This window comes from Anabas testudineus, chromosome 7, assembly GCF_900324465.2.
Source record: "Anabas testudineus chromosome 7, fAnaTes1.2, whole genome shotgun sequence".
Lineage (NCBI taxonomy): Eukaryota > Metazoa > Chordata > Actinopteri > Anabantiformes > Anabantidae > Anabas > Anabas testudineus.
Genome location: NC_046616.1, coordinates 12,787,672 through 12,811,099, shown reverse-complemented (window position 1 = coordinate 12,811,099; position 23,428 = coordinate 12,787,672). Strand labels below are relative to the sequence as shown.

Sequence of the window (23,428 nt, the reverse complement as noted above, 5' to 3'; positions counted from 1 at the left end):
GAAATGTTCCCTAGCCAGGGAACTACAAGACAAGGAAGGTACATGGGATGGGAATGATAAAGGTAAAGAGAAAAATCTCACACAGGAAACACTCTATCACAACAGTCTGCATGTTTTTCATTATTCAGAGGGCTCAAACAGAACAAGTGTTTTCCAGCATGACTATCATTCTGAGGGGAAAGCTGTGATGTTACAGCAAAGCTACAGCTGCCGTCCCAGATGAGACGAAGAGAGGAAGTTAAAAGAGAGAAAATAGTTTGACAATAAACAAGCAAGGGACACAGTGAGGGGGGGGAGTGGAGGGGGTTAAAAAAGAACAAGAGTGCAGTGAAGGAGAGGAACAAAATGAAAGATGCATATCAGCCTATTTCTGCTGCAGCAGCTGTGACGTTGGTCAGTGCGGTGCAACAGAACCTGTGATGTCACTGATGCAGCACACCACCAAGGTTACTCTGCATTAACCACCATTTAGCATCGCACACCACCACACAATGCAGGGATGATGGGGCACAAACCCTCCCCTATTCTTTCTCTATCTCCTATCCTTCCCCTCCAAGTCTCCTTTCTCCCAATTTCCCAAGATGCACTGGGCCTGTCAGAGCCAGACACTAATCCATGCCCTTGACGAATGCATCTTATAATAAGTACTGGCAGGCAATTTTAGGTATTTCCACACTGTAAATAATGCTGCAGTAGAGAAGGAGGCAGAGGGAGAGAAGGGGAAAAGGTTGTTGTGAAAGACAGGCAGGGAAAGATAGAGGCAGAGCAGTGCATCAAATGGCATGAATGAATGATGGCAAAATGAGGCATGAAATGAGGGGAGCACGAGGTGTGAGCTGGAAGACAGAACAGGATCGTTTGAAGGCAAAAACATTGATCATGACATCACATGGTACATTCCCGTTGCTGTCTTTGTCCTGACCAACCTATTCAAAGTGAAGATAGCACATGAAGACAGAGTTGCAGCATGTCAACATCAAGAGAAGAGCTCAAACTAGAAAAATCCGACTGGGAGAGCAGCACAGGATCATTCAAAGTGTTTCCTGCTTTATTATTTTCATCTATGAAATATTTATCCTGGCTTGACATTGCATAAAAGAGACGAGTGTGGGTGGGGACTCATTCTGTGGCAATATGGAGGACATTTTTTTTTCTCAGCTGAACTTAGTAGGACAGCACAAAATACACAAATCCTCCAGCAAGTTTGTCACCCTGCTGATATACTGCAGTATGCTCTTGTTATATGTACGGGCAATGAAAGTGACAATGACAGCAATGATTGGATTCTTATGTGTGTTTGTGTATGTATGTTGTTTATCTGTCAGGAGCCAGAACATAGATTGAGCCAAGACTGTTGCACAGTATGTTTCATAAATGTTTATGAAACCTAAAAGCACATTTTATGTGTGTTACATTTTATGCAGCCCATTTTTAATCCTTTTTATTTTTTACAGGGCTTAAAATAGCAAAAATAAAAATGAAATAAAGCTTGTCACTTTTCACTGTGTTAATATAAATGTCAACGAGGAGGAGAAATTTGTCATGGAGCAGTGTAGCTGTGGTTAGATATCTCTCTCTCCATCACCTTAATTCTGTGCATAAACAGGATTTCTCACTCCACTCTTTATGTGCTTTCTAGTGAGAAATACCATGTGTTGCATAAAAACATATCACAACTGTTCTAGTTTATATTAGACAACATTTAATGGCAAATATACAGTAGTACCTATCCTGGAATATTAAGGGCTTCTTTTGTAACTTTGCTCCTCGTCTTTTCCTTTCAAAAACCTTCAATAATAATAATAATAATATATATATATATATATATATATATATATATATATATATATATATATATATATAATAATAATAATAATAACATTTTAACAATAAATTCAAATATTTACATGCTTGAAATTCTTAACAGATTCACTTGCGTATCTTGTAGATACCAACAGGACACGTCTTTACTAAAGAAGCCACGATTTTATCGCTAGTTGTGGGTCTTAAAGTATTTCACTGTGTAAACATCTCTTTCCTGTGCCTGTAAAGATATACAGCAGAGACCTCTGCGAAGAGCAAGCTCAAGATTACAGCCCTGCAGCTTCCCGACCACATGGAAACCATGATTGTAGACCTGAGGAGTATATATAGCAGCAGTCCGCTCCTTAATGTTGTGTATCGTGGATGGATGTACGCCCTGGCTCTGACTTGTCCACCACTGAATATGGAGTATCACAGCCAAATTATACACTACACACAACACTTGGCACTGATGTTGTCATGTGTCTGTCCTATTCATCTATAGATAGAAGAACAGTCTATGGGGCTGGCATCAGTACACGCAAAAGACTTCAATGTGATTTTTGTTTTCGTTAATTTGTCATCAGTCATGTGCGCCAGTTGCCTGTGGGTATATGGTGCCATTAAACTTCCATTATGAGCTTTGATATAAACTGCACCATATGGACTAACAGATGAAACCGTTGCTACAATTAATTGACAGAATTATACAAAAGCATGAGAAAGCAGCTTGTTGCAGTCAGTTCTGATGACTTCATGACGTTAATATGAAATTAACTTTTTTCAATTCCAACGAAAAACAGAAAAAAATCCTACGCCTCTCCCGTGCTATTGTTCATGTGGCCTCGTATTGCAGTGGTTATTGCTTCTACAAGCTGCACTGTGTACAAATTAAATTCCAACAGGGTCGCAACTGCCAAAACACGGCCCAAACAAATGTACCACATCCTCTGTGTCTAAACCATCTCTCCAGAGACAAAACAGGAAGACGAGCTCTTCAATATACATTTCTAAGGAAATTGTGTTTAAGGTGAGAGGTTTATGTACATGGAGGGAAAAACTGCAGCACATTTGATGTCAAATGAGAAATGGAGACATCATGAGGTGGATGGAGGCAGAGAAATACAGTGGATGTGTTGTATTCATTTTAAGATTTTGTACCTCTGAGTTGAAGCGAATCTGGCAGACATTACAGGAGATGACTGGTCGCTTGGTCTTGACCAGAGGAACTCCAAAGGTGTGGTTGATCACGGCCTTTTGTACCGGGTCCATCTAACAGAAAATGGCAGTGCACCAAAAAGACAGAGAGACAGAGAGAGAGAAGATAAGAAATATGTAAGCTACAATTCAGAGTCTACAGTTCATTGCCAAAGTCCCGAGGCTACTAGGTGACCGAGTTCATGGTAATGATGTCAGGGGTAGCTGTGCTGTCCCTGAACTCTCCATATTGGCAAAGGCCGCTATGGAGAGCAGACGTTTTTCTGAGAATAAACTCAAAATGACCACATGAGTTAAGCAGATAGAGAGGAGTATTTGCAGTGTCTATTTAGTGTTCACTGTGTGTTTGTGTTTATAGTCTGCAAATGGCGATCAACAGTGTCAAGAGTGTGTTGCTACAACCGAGACACCTGTTGCATCTTACCCAAGCTCAGGCTTCTGATCCTGGCCAGGTTGTAGCTTCATGCTGTCCTTTTGCTAATTGTTTCAGCTGGGCCGTCCATCATTTATGTGGTGTTAAGCGCCTCGTATAAATTTAACAGACTTGATTTAGCACGTGCCAGTGGCTAAGCCTTCCACTTAAACTCTGTCCTAGACATAAAAGGCCTTGCACGTGCTGATCTAATAGGGCTTATGTATCTATGATTGAAGCTGAAATGATCTTGTGATCATTGTTGATTGACCTTAGCAATAGGGTTAAATGAACACAGGAGGCTGGTGCAAATTTCCACCTCAGACATTTGTTTGGCTGTGAAAACAAGCAACAGTTAACAATGATGTGGCACCGCATAGATATGCCAGAGGAATAAAGACATACAAAAGTACTGGCCTGAGGAACAAACTGGATATGGTTATGTGTGTTTTGAATTCAAAAGGCAGTGAGGGAATGTTCCAGACAGTCCTCCAAGTCTGATGCAAGCGTGTCGGTTTGGAGAGCCCAACAGACTCTAAATGACTCAATTTGGCTCATCACTACGTTTAATTTGGCTAATCACCAAGCTTTCCCTTAAGCTATCTTACACCCAGAGCCACAGTCTCATCAAATATAGAAATGGCTCAAGACTCTGAACAGAGAAAGAGCAGCTGAAAGGAATATTCTCATAAGTTGCGCTCAAACCATTTAAAATCGCTTGTTACTCGGCAACTCCAAAGACATAAGGTAAACAGTAAAAGAAAAAAAATGGATAGGGTGCCTGAGGCATTCAGCTGGGTGACAGGACAGTACAGAAACACACCATCTGGAGGAGTGAATGAGCGAGAGAGTGGGAGAGGAAGATGAATAGAGACAGATAGAAAGGGAGGGAGAACTGGGAAAGAGCCCAAGGAGAGAGAGAGGGGCCCAGGCCGGACATCCTCACATCGCACATTCTTATCTCATTTGGCTCTCTTTACTCTACTCCACGTTCCACGACTCTATCTATTCCTCTCCCAAGAAACAGCCCAAAGTAGGCACTGCTGCCGCTGTGGATCCGTGGAAAGGGTGGACATTGAGCAGTGACAACGGTGGACAATAACTGTCTGTACAGCTACAAGAATAGCTCAGCAGTGTCTCTGCATCAGTCAATTGAAACCGTCACATCGACTACTTATACACAAAGACTGCAATAAAACTGGTTTTCATTTCAACATTCTACTCATCGTTTGGATTACGTCTGCCAAATGTTACCCAAGCTCGTTGTTAGGACATAATATATCAAACCATCTCTAAGGAAGGTCTCAAAAGAGGGAGAACAGGCACTGTGCAGTAACTGTACATGGGAATCATGGACTTCCCCCCCCAGCCAATCAGTCCAGCACTCTGGGTGTGGGGCAGCTGGGTGTGGGTCTGCTATGATTCAACCAGTTGATTCAGCTGTTGAAAACACAGTCCAGCTGCCAGCAAGCCTTTTTGGATGGTTTCTCACATGGCCTCTTACCCAATGCTCTCCAAAACATAGCTTCGTGAAATCGGAACACAGAGCTATGATGTAACTTAATAGGGATTTTCCAAAACACACTCAGGCACACTGTGACCAACTTTCAGAAAATAATGAACTCCATTTCAAAGTGCCTGGGTTTTCTGGATTAATAGTCTATACATGCAATTTAATACAGACCATCTCTCAATCTAATAAATAAAACAAATGTATGTGTGTATGTATATATATATAAAGTCATCTTGATTAAATATATTATTATTATTATGTCAGCTGGGATATGGAGTTGTTTTATTGTGGTGAGAGCACTTGCAGATGCACACAAACCACACACACCACCGATGTAGCATCACTGAGCGGTCATGTCAACAGCTCCACAGAGCCTCAAGACCCAGAGACTTACCAAATACCTTAGTTACCACTGAACCTATTCTGAGGAGAAACAGCTCAGAGAGGAACCATGCATCTCCTGGCACCGCGCAACAGCATGCACCCAAACCTGCCAGCATCTCTCGCTCTTTGTTTTACTTTCTTTTCTTCCCTTTTCTTTGTTTAAATCTCATGTCTCCCTTTTTTTTATTTTCCGCCTTTCATCCTTTCTTTGTTTTTTCTTCTCAGCCCTCATTGTGTTTGATCACTTTCCTGCAACAAAATGTTTGGAAGAGTTGAATTCCAGCAACAAGGCATGCACTATGTTGTGACTCACAGTGGGACCACTCTGGCAGTCCGACAGTGCAGCCTGCACCGTGCCAGATAAAAAACAGCCTTTGAAGCACAAATTCGGCAGTACTTTTGAGTTGTGCCCAGATTAAGACACAAAAACAAAAGGCTCCAAGTATTTAGGTACTCACCCTCTTCTCCTCTGTTTCTGTAGAGGCTTGGAGCTGCATTGGTCCTCCAGTGTGCGTGGTGCTGTCCAAGTTGTGTGTTTGAGTCTCAGCATGTGCGAGACTGAGAGTGTGTGTTGCAGCTTCCTCACTCATTCAGCCTCCTGGTTGGTTGTCAATATTTAGAATAAACTCACTGACTGCCTGTAAACTAGGGCTTGTGCCTAGTGATGCATTGCCTAATTTTTTTGTTTTTTTTTGTTTTTCTTTTTGGCACACTCACTTTCACTTTGAGATGTAGAGTGTCTGCTGTAAGGATTTTCTCAATTCCCTTCCTTACACTCTTTGTTTCACTGACACATCACCTAACAAGTGCCCGTCCCTATTATTCAGCCTCCACCTTCTCTCCTCTGAGCTGCTTTCTCTCTGCCTCACACTTCCCATAGTGTGCTTCCCTGTCTCGGCTTTCCAGTTTTCCCCTCCCCTTTTTGCTCTCTCTTTCTCTCTCTCCCCCTATTTCATGCATACTTGATCTGTGCAGATGCAGCCAGGACTGTGGGTCCCACTCTCACCTGGTCCACTCTTACCTTCTCAGCTCTAACCCAAAGTTCACACCGTCTATCAAACATCATCACCAGCCACTATTTTTATAACCAGACATCAATACACACCATACTCTGGTTTCTTGTTACAGTGTTATGAAGACATATATCTGATGGCGTTCAGCCAGAAATCATTATACACAAGAGGTGATAAACCATACTCTAAGAGGTTACTGTCTTTGATTGATCAGCCCCAGTCTGAAACATGTAGAGACAACGGGGTGTATGATGAAATGTCAATCAACAGGTCTGGGAAGATTAGTGCTGAAATGAAAGTGCAGTGAAGAACGATCTACACTGTTGGGAAGGGACTTGCTCAGGGAGAGAGCGAAAAAACAGATGAAAGGAGTATGGACAGCAGGTGAGACTCAACAAGTCTGCACACAGCTTTGCATCATTAGATACCTTCATCGGAAATTCCTGTCTTTGCAGCCTAAGCAAGTCCACACCAGGACAGAGAGCTCAGCTTAAGAGTGTGGGAGCGTGTCTATCTCCAGCTGCTGCAGATAAATAATTTAGCCTTGTCACTGTCTAGAGGCACATTGGTTGAGACAGGCAGGTAGAAGACAAATCACATTAGAGGACCATTAAAGCTCTACATGGCTTTAGGACAGGCAATTCCTCTGCTATGGGGCTAATAACCCTCAATGTGAAGTAGAGTCTCATTAAGACTGTACAAACTCAACAAAGATCACTTATTAACAGAAAATGAGAGAATAATGAGCTGCCGGCTTAGCACAGCAACATTTCTCAGTGTTATTGGCACCATAAAGCTGCATCATCACTGAAATATTGGACAAATTCATTTTTTTATCACAGTGTAATGCTACAGATAGACAGGAAAACATGAGTCATCTAGAGAAGATATGTTGCTGTTAGATGACCCTTTAGTTGACCTTCTTTTTTCAGTTGCTGTACTGTATATGAAGAAGATGAAACCCAAGCAGAATACCTCTAAATGTTTAAATATTCCTCTGCCTAAAAACCCATAAAGCCATAAAATATAGTCAGTGATGTAGACAGAGCTACAACACTAAAGTCTTCCTGTTTAAATGTACTCAACTACTCAACACTGCACAAATTAAATGTAAAAGCATCTCTTGGACAGCTGCAAGCTGTGACTTCCTCTGTTTGAATATGAAAATGCATTTTAAAACTGTACCATGCCCATGTAAGGTAAGTTTCCCAAGACCTTTATCTCAAATACTGACTGTAATATTTTGGTTGTTTCTCCACTGTTTTTAAAGCAATGCAGCAAAAGTACTTAAGTTATGTCTCTGTGCCAGTATGCAGTTGAGCTCTAAGGTCAGATTGTCCTCCAAGCCTCTCCTGTGGCCCCATCTCCTGGCCACAGGGCTGTAAAACACCATTTGGTGGTGGCTGGCAGTCATCAACTGCAACAGCTATTAACATTCACAGCATCCCTGTGGACCTTCAGATGTGGTTAATGTTCTGAGGAGGAAGATGGGGAGCAGAGGATGTTACAGAATGAGGGAGAGAGATTCAGAGAGTGCGCTGCGGAGGGAGGTAGACAGAATGAAGAAAGAGCAAGAATGATTTCAGAGCTGGGCTAACAGATGCAAGAGTGGAAACGGAGTGCTTGCATAATGTCAGTATTGCAATTAATTCTGCTGGGTGCACTGCAGTTGTAACATCAGTGAGAATGCTTCCACTTATGTCATGGCCTGTGGAGGGCTTTTAAAATGATTGTACTTTTAAAATGTGTTTAACACTGTCTGGGTTTCTGTTACTATCCCTGTAGCACCACACATGGTCAAAGCACATGCCAGATATTTCCAATTACACACAGGAGATTATGTTGTTGCCCCAATATAACAAGCCAATAGTACATAGAGAGGAACTCTGTTATATACACGATCCATAAATAGCAATACCCACGTACATTATGTACAAAGTTCACCGATTTTACATTTTGCTGACAAGAAATGTGTCAACACTCCCTGATGGAGTCTGGAGGAGCAGGCAGCATATTATGCTGAGTGGCTGAAATGCTAAATGTCTCTATATTCTAAGCTCACAAAGATGTTAGTCAGGGCCTGGGGATACAGGAAGAACTCACTAAAATAAATATTACATCAAACAAACTGTTGGGCTTGAAGTACACACGTATAATGATGGACTAAGAACTGCCATTTAATTTCAAAATAAATGTGTGAACACATTGTTTCCTTACAGAAACCAAACACCACACACATTTTTGATGTAGGTCTAAAAGCAATTAAAAGACATAAATACATCGCTTTAAAGACACATTTAAAAAGTCATAAATGTCATTAAAATGTATATGTTGTACATGGATGTTGTGATAATTTCTCCCAAATCTGTGACACTAGTCCAGCTTGTGTTTATCTGATTGTATTGAATTTAAAGGACCACAGTACGTATGTGTTTGTCTGTGACTGCGCCTCAATCAGCTCTCACCGTATTGAAGTTGTGGAAGAGGCTCATGCTGTGCGGAGGTGGAGGGGTTTCTATGGGGAACTGCAGAAAGGGCTTCATGTCCAGGTGGGGCTGGATCACCGTGGGGGTCCGCAAGAACGTCGGCACCGCTGCCCCAGCCCGGTTTATGCCTCCTACACACACACACACACACAATAAAGAATAAGGTCAAAAAATATACACAACATTTTATTATAATTCACGTGTGTTCAACTACATTTAAGAGAAAACTACATTTTTATCTTATTACAGATGGTGTGGTGTGATGTGCTATGGTTATGATTCTGAATTTCAAAAAGCAGAAAAGGACAGATCTATATGACACCCCCAGCATGCAGCATGCAATCTCTAAACTGAGCAAAAGCAATATTTGGGCCATTAGGGGAGCTCCAATTGCAGCTGTGGACAGACATTCTGGTTTTTCTGACAGGTTGATGAGACCAAAGTGCCAAAGTGCAAAGGCAAATGCTGTGATACTGAGGATTTTGTGGGCTTTGTGGAATTTACATAACTGAAGCGTTTTGTTATACTAAAACATTCACATCAAATGAAGCAGGAATGCCACAGAGAAGAAACAAATGCCAGGGAGACTGTGGGGATTCCACTTATCCACCTGTCTACCAGTCTCTTCTCCCTTATTCTTGTCTCTTGGGAGACATCTGCAGCTTGACGATAATGGGTTTCATCTCAGCATGTGTTGCTTCATGTTGCCCTGACTCGTGCACCAGAGTAAGATCACTTGCTTGTATCTCGTTATGGAATGAATGAACAATAGACTCCTTTGATTCCTGACACATGCTCCCTGGCGTCGATTGTATCTATCATGCTGTTTCACAGCAGTTAAAAAACAGGAGTGAGCTCTTAAAAAAATATTATATATAAATCACCCACTCACCTATAAAAGCATGCAAAGCTATCATAATGATACATGGCTTCCTATTCTCGTCATTGCTCCCATCTGTCTTCTCTTCCTCTCCTCCTTATCCCTCCTCGTCTCCTCTTTAACCTCTGTCAAGGATGATAGTGATGGGGCCCACACAGCAAAACTCAGCCTCAGCAAGCTCTTATATTAAGCCTCTTAATATCCGCAACTGGATTTCTGTGGCTTTTAAATTCCCCCGAGACTTAAAGCTCTGCCGCTCTCCTTTTTGGTATTGCTCTAAGCTACTCTCTCGCACTGCTACTTGCTGTCCCTCGCTCTGCTTCCTACAGCTATTCATTCCTACCTGCCTCCACACTTTCACATGGTAATTTGGGCATTATTTGACACCTCTGCATTTTCAACAAGCTTTATGTCAACTGAATGTGATCAGAGAAAATAATGCGGCTGCTGCACGGAAGGAATATTGTGTTAGCAGATGCCGTCTTCAAAAGTTTGGATTAGAGCGAGTGGGAGAGATGGAGATAGGAAGAGATTGACTATGTCAGACTAAGTGAAAGTGCTGTCTCAGCTGAAGCCCAGCTGCTTTCTGTGAGCCTCGGGGTGGAGAGGACTGCATCCTTACCTCTAGTTAGGCATGTTAATTTCTACCACTACACAAATCACAGATATACACATATGTATGAACATGTAAAAGTGCAAACTGACTGACTGAAAGACAAGTATGTGTCTCACAGTCACAAGATAACTCAGCACCCTATACTCTCCAGTTTCATATGAAATGTGTTTATCCTGGAAAGTGATGTGTTATGGGATGTTAGTCCAAATTTAGGTATGCACAGTAATATATTTCTCAGAAGAACAAACATCCAGTTTTCTCAGTCTATCATTTAGCTGAGATCCTCCTAGATGCTAAGGGGATGGGAGGTCCCGTAGCCGCTCTCTTCTCCACCTCTATGCCAATGACTGATGAAGGCAGCTCCTCCTCTGGGGCTGAGCCACTAACAACATGACTAATACACTGCCTCTTGACTGCATTTATCATGACACTGTGCTGCATGTTGATACATGACCTTGTGGCTGTGGCTGTGTGTGTACATGTTTTGCTTGGAAGGAGTGACACTGTAGGCTGTAGTTGCATAGTGGTAATGTTTGCAGCTCCCCAGTGAGTCTGCATTTGAACATGGAGACTGTTACTGGCACTGGGTCAGCTGGGCTCTGGCAGGCAGACAAACAGAGAGAATGGCTGACCGGGGAACAGAACGTGTCTCTGCAGCAGCAGGAGGAACTGAAATTTGAGAAAGTGAATGAAGCTGAGGACCAGACAGGAGCGAGAGGTGCGGTTGTCCTTGGAGCAAAGACAGAGTGTGTCCCAGCAGGGACTCTGTGTGAATGTGTGTGTTTGGCTGTGTGCATAAATCAGTGGATCTGCTTCATTCTCCCAGTGTATAATTACCCTATTAATTTAAACCTCTCTTTGGGGGCCTTCTTGCTGTGTAAATCAAACAAATCATTGTATGGTGGAGGAGTGTGTGCAACCAGTGCAAATTCTTGTCCATACAGGTACGTGTATTTGTGTAGTGTTTAAATAAATGTTTTTACTAAATGTGCTCCCATTAGGCTCTACTCTGCACAGTAACACAAACTTGCAATAGAGTCAGAGCTAATAAAATACTTGGTCTTTAAAAAATTGTCCCAGTAAACCACACACATGCTACACATACAGTGCAGTTGTAACACCAGTACAGAATAGCTGAAGATGAACAGATAATCAAAGGATTACAGACTGTGATCACTGACAACCAACAATAAAAAAGACGAAGCTGATGAAGCTAAAGCTAATTATTGATGTAGAAGTAAACAATCACAAAAGAGTGCATTGTGTTTATTGCTATATTCCCTCTATTTGTTCTCTCGACTGACATTTGGAGCCTGATTTGTGCGACTGTCTGTGAGAGACAGTGTGACAGACAGGCCAGTCTGGAAGAGCTGAGAGGACTTGGACAGTGATTTGGATGTTGTTAAAGCCTCTGACATGCCAGGAATCCTACTAGGCTTGCAGGGGCCACAATCAGAGCTCTTAAACAGCCTGCAGGACACAGCCAGAGGCTTGGGTGCTGTGAGTGTGTGTGTGAGTTTTCATGATGTGATCTTTGTGATCATTGGAGTTTGGAGTTTTGTTTAGATAATGGTTAAAGTAGTGGGGTTGGTAATGTAGTTTTAATATTCAAAGTTGAGGGCTAGACAAGGTTAATAAGGATTCTTTCAGATATGAAGGCATTTATGTGTGTATGAGCACCAACAGACACGATGCACACATTGTGGTTACACACAAATACACATATAACAGCAAGAAAGAAACACACAAATGAAAAAACAGGCAAATGCATGGTACAGACAGAGGAAGGAGTTAAAGATGAAAACTGATGCAATATGGACTTAGTGTAGAGAGGAAAAGGGAAAAAATAGAGAGAGCAGTAGAGATCATAGGAGAGCGGCTGATTCTCCTATTTGGAATAATTTGCCAGGCTGCATGGCCCTGATAAATCTGCCTAATCTAAGTCAGCCACATCAGCACCTCCACTCAGGAAACACATACATTCAGTACATATCCTTTATACACACACGGAAACCACAGACACACACGAAAACCACAGACACACACATGAACAAATCTGTCCTATTCCTGCACTGGATACAGATTTCGCTGTTTTAGCCAGTCCTCACAAGTACAAATAGTGTTTTGGGGATTAAGATTAGGTTTTAGGGTTAGGGTAAAATTAGGATTAGAATAACATTTAGAGTTAAGCATCTAGTTGTGATGGTTAGGGTTTGGGCAAGGGCTGGGGAATGCATTGTGTGAATGAATGTACTCACAAGTATAGTGAGACATAACTGTGTATACATGTACCTACATTTTGAAATGGTTTCATCAGTTTCATAAACTGTTAGGCTGATGTAGGATTGTTTTGCCTCCAGTGAATATCTAACTGTAGAAACACAAGCTGATGCAGGAAGAATCCTATAAAATCACCATTGGGTATTTTCCCTGTCTATGCTGCAAGACAAAGAGCTGTTTCTAGAATCTAGGCTAAGAGAATCTTTTTATGTCTTGAGATTATCTAACAGACTGTGTAGGTTGTGCCACACTGTGTTCTGCCTTCTTTCCCATGGGCATTGGGTGCATTCAGCAGAGAACAATGTGAGCTGGGTAGTTGGCACCAGGCACTCTGGACAGGCACAGATGTGCCAGGGTTGTTGGCAGCAGAGGCCCAGAGAAGGAGGTGGTAACAATCAGGCTGCCAACTTGCCTTCTGCCGGTCCATGAAGCGGGCACCTGTCCCCCACATGGTCCGGGGGGGGAGCCAGCCATCAGGACTACATATTTCATTTATAGTCAATGATGTCAATAGATTTGATGTTGGAATATTATTTGCAGAAATACTGATGAACTCAAAATATTGAACAATTTGGCACCTGGATTAATGTAAAATTACTGTGATATTAGCATTTTTTTGTGCCAAGTAGCAGCTGTAGTGATGAACTGTGCAGCGTCGACACCGTGGGTGCAGTGCATTGAGATTTGCTGCCTCTAAATCCTGAGAAAACCTGCCCTCAGCTTATGTATACATTATTGAGAGAACTCTGACTCAGTGAGATGATTTAAAGAGACCGGGGCACTTGCACTGGCAGCTTCCTCTACACAAACCCCACCACGGTTTCTCATCAAACCTCGTATTTTATGATCTTTCTCTCGTGCCCACACAACAGACATTACCAGACAGTAGAAACACCATTAGAGGCTCCTCAGACTCAGGCTGGCAGCTCAGAGGATGGTGGTTGTCTGCGCATTGACTCATGTCAGAGATACAAACTAGGGTTGCCAGATGATTTCATAACCACTGAAGCAGAGAATTTTCATGACCTAAAATTACGGGCTTATTATTATTACAGCATTTTTGGTCGGGCAAAGCTGTCAGATTTTGCTCTTACATCCCTGATGATTTACTGTTTCATATGGGTTGTAGTGTGTGATGGATGGTTGGCCATCTGTCTGTCTGTCTGCATTCATCTTTCTATTTCTCACTCTCATTTGTTCCGTGTCTTCCTCATGATCAGCTCAGTGTATATTTTGTGTTGTACACACACCTGTGTCCAGGCCTACAGAAATAGCCAATTCATTTCAGCGGAAGAGGCAGAGGTAGCGTACAGACACGAGGTACAAGAGTGAGTGAGAGAGTGAAATAAAAATCTGGTATTGGTCCATTTAGTATTCGCTGCCAGTCTCAGGCCCAGCAGGACGCTGTGCCTCCCTTTCACCTGACCACAAGCGCAATCAACAGAATCACAGGCATGGCCAAAAGCCCTGCTCAACTGCACAAAGAAAATAGCAGACTCACATGCACGGATACACACATCAAAGACGTGTGTGCATACTCCAAACACACACACACACGCAAAAGATTGAATTCACTGTATCTTCATTCAGTTAATAAAAAAAACTGCAAGGTTTTTGTGACCCACCTGTCTCTCTGACTTCCTGTCTATCATAAAACAGCAGACTGACTAATATTTACCTTCGCTAACTGCATACACATTATACATTCATATTAATCTAAAGCACTTGATCACCCTTATGCCTCACCTGTTATTTTAAGATCCTGCAGCACAGAGTGCTGTGCAGGTCATTAACCTTGATCGCTTGTCTGACAGCTGTATCCTAAGCTGCTTACTTGCCTGGATGCTCTTTTCACAGACAGTGACAGCAGCATCCTTATTCCAGAGAGCTGCCTCGGTCTGTGCTAGGAATGAATTGTCTGACTCACAGGTAGTGATCTGCTTCAGAGAAAGCGCTGAGTGCAACAAGGCTCACATGGTGCCTGAGCAGGTTTGACTGTAAGTGACCACTAGAGTGTACTGCTGAGCCCCTCTGTAAACTTCAAAGCAGACACTTTTAGCTCTTATTTTAGAGCCTGAAATGATTGTGAAATATAAAAACTGCATGCCCCATTGAAACATTATCTTCTTCATCTCTTCTAATTATTATATGCTTGTATATATCTTCCTATGAAGGTTAATATATTCATACAAGGAAGGTGGAAGTTGATAAAGATCTGTTTGATTTGCAGCCTGGAATTGTTGGTGTTGTGCTTCAATGTGAAGCTCCAGCATGGTAAAGCTAATTCACAAATGCAAGTCGGCCTTGCTGTAGTCGAGCTGCGTGTAAGGTATGTGTGTTAGCGTGTGCCTTTCTGACAACGCGTGCGTTTGTGTGTATTCTAAGTAGTCTAAAAAGGTTATGAGAGCTTAGTTACTGTGAAATGATACGGCGGTCTCTTCTTAAGACTAAGTATTAGTCAGAAGATGTCGCAGTCCCTCATCCAAATATACACACAGTTCAGTGAGACTCATGAACACACACAAAACTGTAAACAAGCCTATGCAGTTCATTTCACACTAGTAAGATGTAGATATATACATATATAGCTTTCAAATGAATACTGTATTTTATTCTTAATTATTTTGAAATCAGCATCGTAGGAAACATGTTCTATGCACATTTTTCTGCATCAGTGGGAGGGTGTTACTGTTCCCTCTAATTGCAGGTCTTCTAGGTTATACCCAACCTTCCAATTTGGACAACAGTAATTTTACTAATTTAATTTTACTGTAAGGTATGAGTAAAGTACAGACTGCAGCACGTACAGTATTATGCCGTGTCGTTAAATGTTTTTCAAAAAGCCCAGTAGCCAGGAACATGAAGGTCAAACAAAGTCAAAACAGCTTACAAAGGGCGGTCAGAGCTTCCGAAACCACAGGTCTCGCACACATAGTTTAAATTTTTAAATGAAAGAACAAGCAAGTTTATCGTCCACCTTCTTTACTCAGATCAGCACATGAGGAACTCAAGCTTTTTATAAAGCTTTTTTTGCAATCTGATCAGAGAACTTCATTCCAGATAGAGCCACTGCAAGATCGTCTGTTCCAAAATATTATCACCTCTGACTAATAGCATCTGACATACAACGACGCCTCAAAAAACACACACACTCGGACACACATTACACAAAGATATACTTTAATACACAGCAGTGTAAGCCTTCAGTCCCTCCCAACAAGGAGTGCTGTGCGTAATGACAGAGTGGATGGGCTGGTAATGACTCCCTGGTGAGATAATATGACAGTGACAGGCCCCAAAAAGCCCCCTAAAAGATCCTACCTTGATCTCTCCTAAGTAGCTGAATCAAGGCTGGGAGGATTTAATTGCCAGTCTGTCTCTCTGGTAGACACAGAGAAGCTAACTGGGGATTCCAAGGGAGACAGAAACAAGAAAGATGAGAGCAGAAGGAGGAGGCATGATACAAAAATAATGGCATGGAATGAGGGTGAAGACAGTCTGCTTCTGATACTGTGTCCAGAAAACACACCAGGGCCAGTGCACGTGCTTGAGCCACAGACGCAGACGCACACCCCTTTAATCCTACAGATAAATCTCCTGCTGGCTCCTCGTCCACCGACAACCGAACTTTTTCTAGGCTGTTGGCTTTTGTTAGTTGTAGGTTGAGGGATTGTGTGATAGCGCAGCACATAGACACACATTTGAACACTAACATGCACATACACGCATGTGGATCTAGTGTGCTGATTTCTCCTGAGCAGACTGCAAGCTTCCCAGTTCATTATGTACATGTGTTGCAGCATTTCAGCCAGCTCCACAAAGCCAACCCCCTTTGAATCAGTAATGTTTTTTCCCCACTGGATCTGTTTTATCTGTAAAGATGGGCTGGTTATATGGTATGGCTCTATTCATTCTCACATGGTTGATGTCCTGTTTGTCTCCAGTTCCACCTTAAATCAATGACAGTACAAATGATGATACTTTAGACGAGCAGCTGTGTACTGGGCTTCATGTTGCAACTTGCACCAACCCATTCAAGGCAGGATTAATAGACTTAATGAAAATATGTCCGAATTGGCATCAGTCTCATTACATTCCAATGTGATATTTATCTCAATAGCACCAAGCATGATGAGAGCTTTTCACGTAATTAGGTCTGAGCTATAGTACAGACACAAAATGATTTTACAGTGTAATGCTCAGCAAGTGTGCAGCCCGTGTATTTGTGGTGACAGAGGCTGTTTTGAGGTCAGTAATGACAGACAAATAGCTGTCAGGGCTAATGGGAGGGGACAGCCAGAGATGATGGGAACACAGGGAGAAAACCGTGGCTGACTGCAGAGATGAGGCACACAGCGCTGCTACAGTGTTGACAGAAAGGGTCAAAATGAGAACACGAAACAAACACAAAAACATGCACAAACACACACCTTATGTAGTTACTAATGTCAGCGCATTGACTTACAGTCATTCCCTAACTTTGACCTCTAGCACTAACACCGACACATGCATAGCTATCCCCATTTCATGTAATTATAATCATTCTCATATACATTTGGCCCCTTTAAAGAAATATGCTGACAAACATACATGTTTTGGGTACTGAATACTCACTGAAATGGACAACAGCTCTGAAAATGCAGTGGCTTTGTTTTTCATGGATAATTGCACCTTTAGAAAGCAGGAATGAATTATAGTGCTGTAGTGATGAGACGTCTAACAACAGCATAAAATACTAGAATAATAAAAAATGCATTTTTTGGTTTAGACCTATAAGTAGGTGTATGCAGTGAGCACTGATACTGAAATTAACAAACAAAACAAAAAAGCTATACAGCTGAAATATTACACACAGATGACTTTGAGTGGTTTCAGTGATCACACCATAATAGGGAATAAAATGGCTGACTGCATCATCCAGCAGCTAGAAAGACAAAAAAAAAGCTTCACAGAAGAGTCCATATTTCAGCCGTCCATCTCCCGTGTCCTCTTTTAAATTCCCTGCTGTCTGCTCGCTTTCTTTCTCAGCTTTCTAGCTTTTTATGTATTTTTCTTTTGTAACGAATGCTCCTCCCTTGGCCCATGGCCAGACAGGTTTGTAAGATGATCACAGAGTTGTCCAGTGGAGGTGTGTTTGAATGTCATTGGCTGAGGGCAATGTCTGAGTCAGTGATGGATGGACTATTGGAATTCTTTGGAGGAGGAAGCTTTGTTGTGGCCGTTAAAAGACAGTGATCCACTGCAACAGAGGGAGATTAGACTTATGGCTCTGCTACAAATGGAAAACTGCTGTCTGAACATCAGCGCACTGCAACCGGAACAGAGAGATGTAGAAATGGAGAGAAAAAACAGAAAAAAGGAGGAGAGAAAACATAAAGGGGACAAGGTGACACTCGTCACTTTAAAACACAGCGCACTAGAACATGTATCTGGTTGTTTAAATCCACTACCACTTGTTTTGTGCCACCCAGCCCCCACCCGAATCCCCATCTCTTTTCCATCTACTCCCCTTCTTACCTTGTTCTAGGTGGTGATCACACACCCAGGTGGAACAATAGCCAGCAACTTTATTCCCATGCATCTCCCAGACACCTGTGCCCTCAGGTATGGTATTCTATCACCCAGCCACAAAGAGATGGCTCAACCCAAATACACTTTGCAGGGGAGAAACAAAAGCAACAGATTCTCTCTGAGATTAGACCCTCAGCCCTAAGGGAAGTGAAAAGGAGGAGACACAGTAGGGTGATGTGAAAATAAAGAAAACAGCCATAATATACCCCTGCTGAGTGTTTGCTAGTCCCTTTTACTGACTTTGATTTCCTAAAGGGGGTGGAGGGCAATATGCTATCAGAGTGGGAGGAGACTATGTGGTTGGCGGTCACTGCTTTTATTTCAGCCCTGCAGTGTTTTGTCTATGAATACAGAGTAGCCTAACAAACAAGCTTGTCCTCACACACAGTCTCTGTTCATCCCTCGGCAATGCCACTGCCCAATCTATTTAAGTGCTGGGGGTCTCCTCTGTAATGTCACTTGTCATTGGTGTGACAGTTTTTGTCCCACACACACATACACAAGCTCACATTTCTTGAACCAGACCTAAGCTCATTTGTCAAAGCAGAGAGCCATGTTTTCCCCCTTTGTATTATACATAGAAGCTAAACTGAGAGCAAGCTCTATGCTTTTTCATGCCACCTCCCATACCTTCAAGCTGAGCTAAGATGTATTCAGCATATTTTTCTACAATAGTAATTGATCCATTATTCAGTGAGCTCTGGTTGATCTCAGATGTAATAAATCTCTATGGTCTATAGACACATGGACATGAACCCCGCTCACACACAGAGACTTACATTCTCAGGTGTTAATGAAAGATGAATAAAGAGAAACCGAGCATCCAAGAATCCCACCTCCATGGAGAAATCTTAAACAGCGTAGCAGAAGTGTAGCATGGATGAAAGGAGTGCTAAGCTTTTGAAAAGCTATACAAAGCAGTATGGTAATAAGCGTAATGAGGATATCAGACGGTGGAAGTTGTGCAATATGCTTGTTAAATGTGACAGTTGAATTACATCAGAGGTTCACCTCTGAGAAACAAAATGCTGCTGATGCATATTTTCTGTCCTGTGGCTAAACACTTGTTCATAATTCAACTTCTTCAATCTTCAGTTCAAGTAGATAAACAACATAACATATATTTAGTGTAGCAGGACCCTTTGACCCTCCATACTAGTAGTCATGTCTAGCACTACTCTGCTCAGCCTGTCAAAAGTTGTGTCTTCTCTGGTTTAGCAGTGAATCTGAGAAACTCATTTGCATCAGACGTCTTGCATTATAAAGATGAGAGCATATATCAGTGTATTGCTGGTGATGAGGAGGGTCTAAGAAAAGGATAACTGACTTACATTATAGGGAGAAATGCATTTTTGGAATCAATCTAAGAGCTCATTACAGGGAAACGCTGACAGCACAACACAGCGCTCTCAACAAAGTGCTTTGAGGAAAATTACAGGAAGTTACAGGTCACAGTCACGCACATACCATACTGTCAACACTAAATTGTTATATGTGTTTTTGTGTGATTCAAACAAGCAACATATAGAATGTTAATTAGCAAGCAAAGGGGCATGTTGGTGGATTTTGTTATTATTTGACAGGGCCAGGCTAACGTTCCAGTTTTTGACGTTACGTAAGACCTGCGGATGACCTGGTGCTCTATTAATGAAGTGACTGAACACCAATTAGTCGTGTAAATTATGTGTGTAACTGTACAGAAAGGTGCTGGGGACCAGCGGCCTTATTGAAGTGGGAGAACACAGGGAGAAAGACTGAAAAAAGTGGATAGGACAGAATGCTGACTTTCTCTTTTGTCAGATGATTCAGGGAGTTTCCACCCTCACGCACCCGGCCTGATCTCTGCTCCTCGCCAGCATCCACCCCGCCCACACCACTGCCAGTGCCACTATTTAGACGCTTGGTGCGTTTTGAAGATAGAAGAGAAAAGGAAGGACGGGTAAAAAAGAGAGATGACGGTCCAGGAGTGTTTTATGAGCAAGCAGAGAGGAAGAAAGAGTTTGATGTCAAGGCTTAGGTGCTGCTTGCCTTTGCAGCCTGGGCCTCATTGTTATTATGATTTATTTTTTAATGAGCAGTGTTGCCCTCCCCTCTGCCGAACAAAGGCCTGATTGAATCTGGCGTTCCATTAGCATGTTAAAGAGGCCCTGCTTCATCTGTGAGCCGGTGACTGACAGTGGATATCATCTCTGTAATTGCACCCTATACTGGATCCAGAGCCAGCAAGAGAAAGACAGAGAGTGTAGAGGAAGGGGGAGTTGAAGAAAAATAGGAAGGGAGGGATTAGGATTTAAAATGGGAGGGGGGGGGGGGGGGGGGGTGCAGGAAAGAGAGGGAGATTTGATGAGAGGAGCTGGTGGATCAAGCCACATCTCTGTATATCTCAATCTGCTACGGCTGGGGCCCCATGCAGAGAGCTGGGAATAGTCTGTTTGGATAAGTATTTTTTTAAGCTACACTCTCAGCCCATGACACTTATCAAGGCAGAAACAGTGGCAGAGTTTCACAGCAGCAGCGCCACATGTACAGAGCAGCTAGAAGGAAATTTTGTTGCACCAATTTTACATCGATGTGTGTTTTTTTTTGTGCAGAACTTGTCATGTACTGTAATCACATGACACTGTGCCCCACACCTTTATGTTGCAGTATGTGTTTACTGTTCTTTTTGTCATCTCCGCACCACATCTTATCCCATGTCTCCTGCTCTCTCTTACCTCTGTGTACAGAATGTCTTCTCATACTTACTCTGTTCTCTCCAGCTCTTTCAAATCGCTCTCATTCCCTGCATCGCCGAGCACCACCTCCCCTTCACCACCCCCCTCTCCTCTCTCCATTGCCCTTGTTCTTCTCTTTCTCTTTTCCCAATCTCTCTTTTTCCTGTCTTTCTTTTTTCTGTCCCTCTCTCGCTCTCTGCAGTAAATGGTAATTGAACAAACACTGTGTTGGAGGAGAGCTGCAGAAGAGATGGTTATCTTAACTCCACACGCCATGCATCCAAAATTACACCCCTCCCTCTCTCTCTGTCGCTCTGTTCTAGTCTGGTCTGCCCTGAGACTGTGACATGCATGCAGTCCCAAAGCATCCTCAGCTTTGTGTGTTAATATTAAAGGTGTGTGTATGAGAGAGAGAGAGCGAGAGAAAGACAGACGATGTGCAGCGCCAGCACATTTCCATGAGACCAGGTGACAATAACAAACTCATTAGATAAAAATGTTATAGGTTCTTCACACATTTCCCACATACGCTGATGCCATTTTTGTTTTGTTGACATCTTATCAGATCAATTTGAATGAAGTGTGATATCATGCAGCAAAATAACAACACAATGGAAGAATGTGGCTTTCAAATCAAAAACAATACATTATGTAAGTCTTTATTAAATAGACTGAATGGATTCACTAATGATATAATTAATAGGCTAAGTTAATGTGAGGTTATACTGAAGAGTGAAACAATGCAGCTTAATCCATCAACTACAGATGGCTGAACTTATGGTTTATGTAAATAAAAAAAAGATAAAATGTTCGAACCAACCACATTTTCTTTTTTTATTCTCTTTCTATATATTTTTTTCTTCAAGCCCTGAAATGAATGTGTCCAACTGTATAATTGTAGGATTCCTGACATACATAAAACTTTAACAAACTAAAAATTAACTTGTCCTTTTGTACTTTATTCAGATTTTGTGCCAGAGGGCTATCAGGCATGCTTCGCTAAAATAAAAATAGATATCTAAGTTTAGTTTAGTTTAAAGAGGTGTAGAGGCGGAGCGCTAAATCTGTTACACATGCATACATCTAGGAAATCATACAGTGCTGTTAAAGAAGAAAAAAAATGTCACCAACAAGGAAATGTTCTGGAAATACCATAAAGAGTCTAAGAAAAGAAGAAAGAAAAGATACGTTTAAGGTTGCATGACATGCACTTTCTGGAAAAAAAAGACAAGGATCATCCCTTATGGGCTATTTCTCACCCTGTCTCTGGAATAGGATCCAGACATGTCCATGGTAACCACACCATAATAACAGTGAAGCGTTCCTGATGATATGGCTACCGGCGAAATCACAGTGTCACAACCAACAATGTTTTATGACTCCTCTAGTTCATTATTATTGAATATTTTCTACTGGTCCTGTTATTCTATTTTTATTGCATTCTTTATGCATTTTATTGTTGTGCTCTTGTGTGTCTGAATGTGTCCTTTGTTTTTCTCTGTCAGCTGTAAAGCACTTTGAATGAACATATACAAAAGGTGCTACACAAAGAAAGTTTGGTTGTTCAGAGCAACATCTTCTATTGTCTAACAAGACAAAGTAGAACCAGTGGATTGAGCTCAGGTTTCTCCTGGTTACATGTTAGACAAGACAGTAAGGCTCCAGCTAGTAGCCTTAAACAGCAACTGTCCACAACAACATCCTCATCAATAAAGAATAAAAAAAATAATAATTATGAAAATTGACTTGCAGATTCTTCACAATGACAAATTCACAGGTATACATACTGTATATCATGGACAAACTGTTATGTTGCTGACATAAATTTTAAAATGAGTACCCGCAGGGGGCCTTAGCCGGTGTCAAAGTCCAGAGCACCTGAACACAATGTACTGTACCCAGCACAGCTACATGCACACACATACAAACAGCGTAGTCCTCCTCTCTACCCTCCAGGCACCACTTGTTCCACTAACACACCATGAAATCTCCAACACTCACGACACATTTGCATGGCATTACTGCTGAAGTGCTTTAAACTCTGTGTCGGTGTAGGAGCCGCTGAGATGCATTGTTTGTGCATGTGTGTTATGTCGTGTTTTAGCAAAGCACAACAGGCATTTCAGCATCCATTTACACTGTGCTGATTGTCAAAAACACCACTTCGCCAGTGGCCTCTAAAATGTAGACTGTATGCCTGTAAGTGTAAAAATGAATTCCACAGTTGAGTTTAGACTACATTATATTTGACTCTATCTACTTGTCTGATTGTAATGATCTCCTGTGGACTCCTGATGCTCTAGGATTAGCATAGTAATCACAAAGCATGTTGACACACACTGCTAGTCAAATTGATGTGTTTGTTTGAATGGTGCAGGGCTACCCTGCTTTACACACTAACTGTCTGCATTAGCCACTTGCTACCAATCTGAGACTTAATGGCTTTCCCCCAGTGATGTGATTCCCATGCACAATGTTTTATTCAAATGCTTGTTAGGTCCTCAAAATAAAGTGTTGAGATCTATCACTGTTACTTTC

At 42.0% G+C, this 23,428-nt stretch overlaps 1 protein-coding gene across 3 annotated transcripts in view; it reads right to left on the bottom strand.

Moving 5' to 3' along the window:
• znf385a (zinc finger protein 385A) overlaps positions 1 to 23,428 on the bottom strand; it is a 54,209-nt gene that overhangs the window by 14,750 nt on the left and 16,031 nt on the right. For 2 of the 3 annotated variants that reach the window (XM_026369084.1, XM_026369085.1), the window contains exons 2-3: positions 8,809 to 8,960; positions 2,965 to 3,075 (exon numbers count right to left, since the gene is read on the bottom strand). In XM_026369084.1, coding sequence (XP_026224869.1) covers positions 2,965 to 3,075; positions 8,809 to 8,960 — 263 coding nt within the window. Of the gene's footprint in view, positions 1 to 2,964; positions 3,076 to 5,788; positions 6,187 to 8,808; positions 8,961 to 23,428 lie in introns of those variants that run through there. The other variant, XM_026369086.1, reaches the window with a different exon arrangement.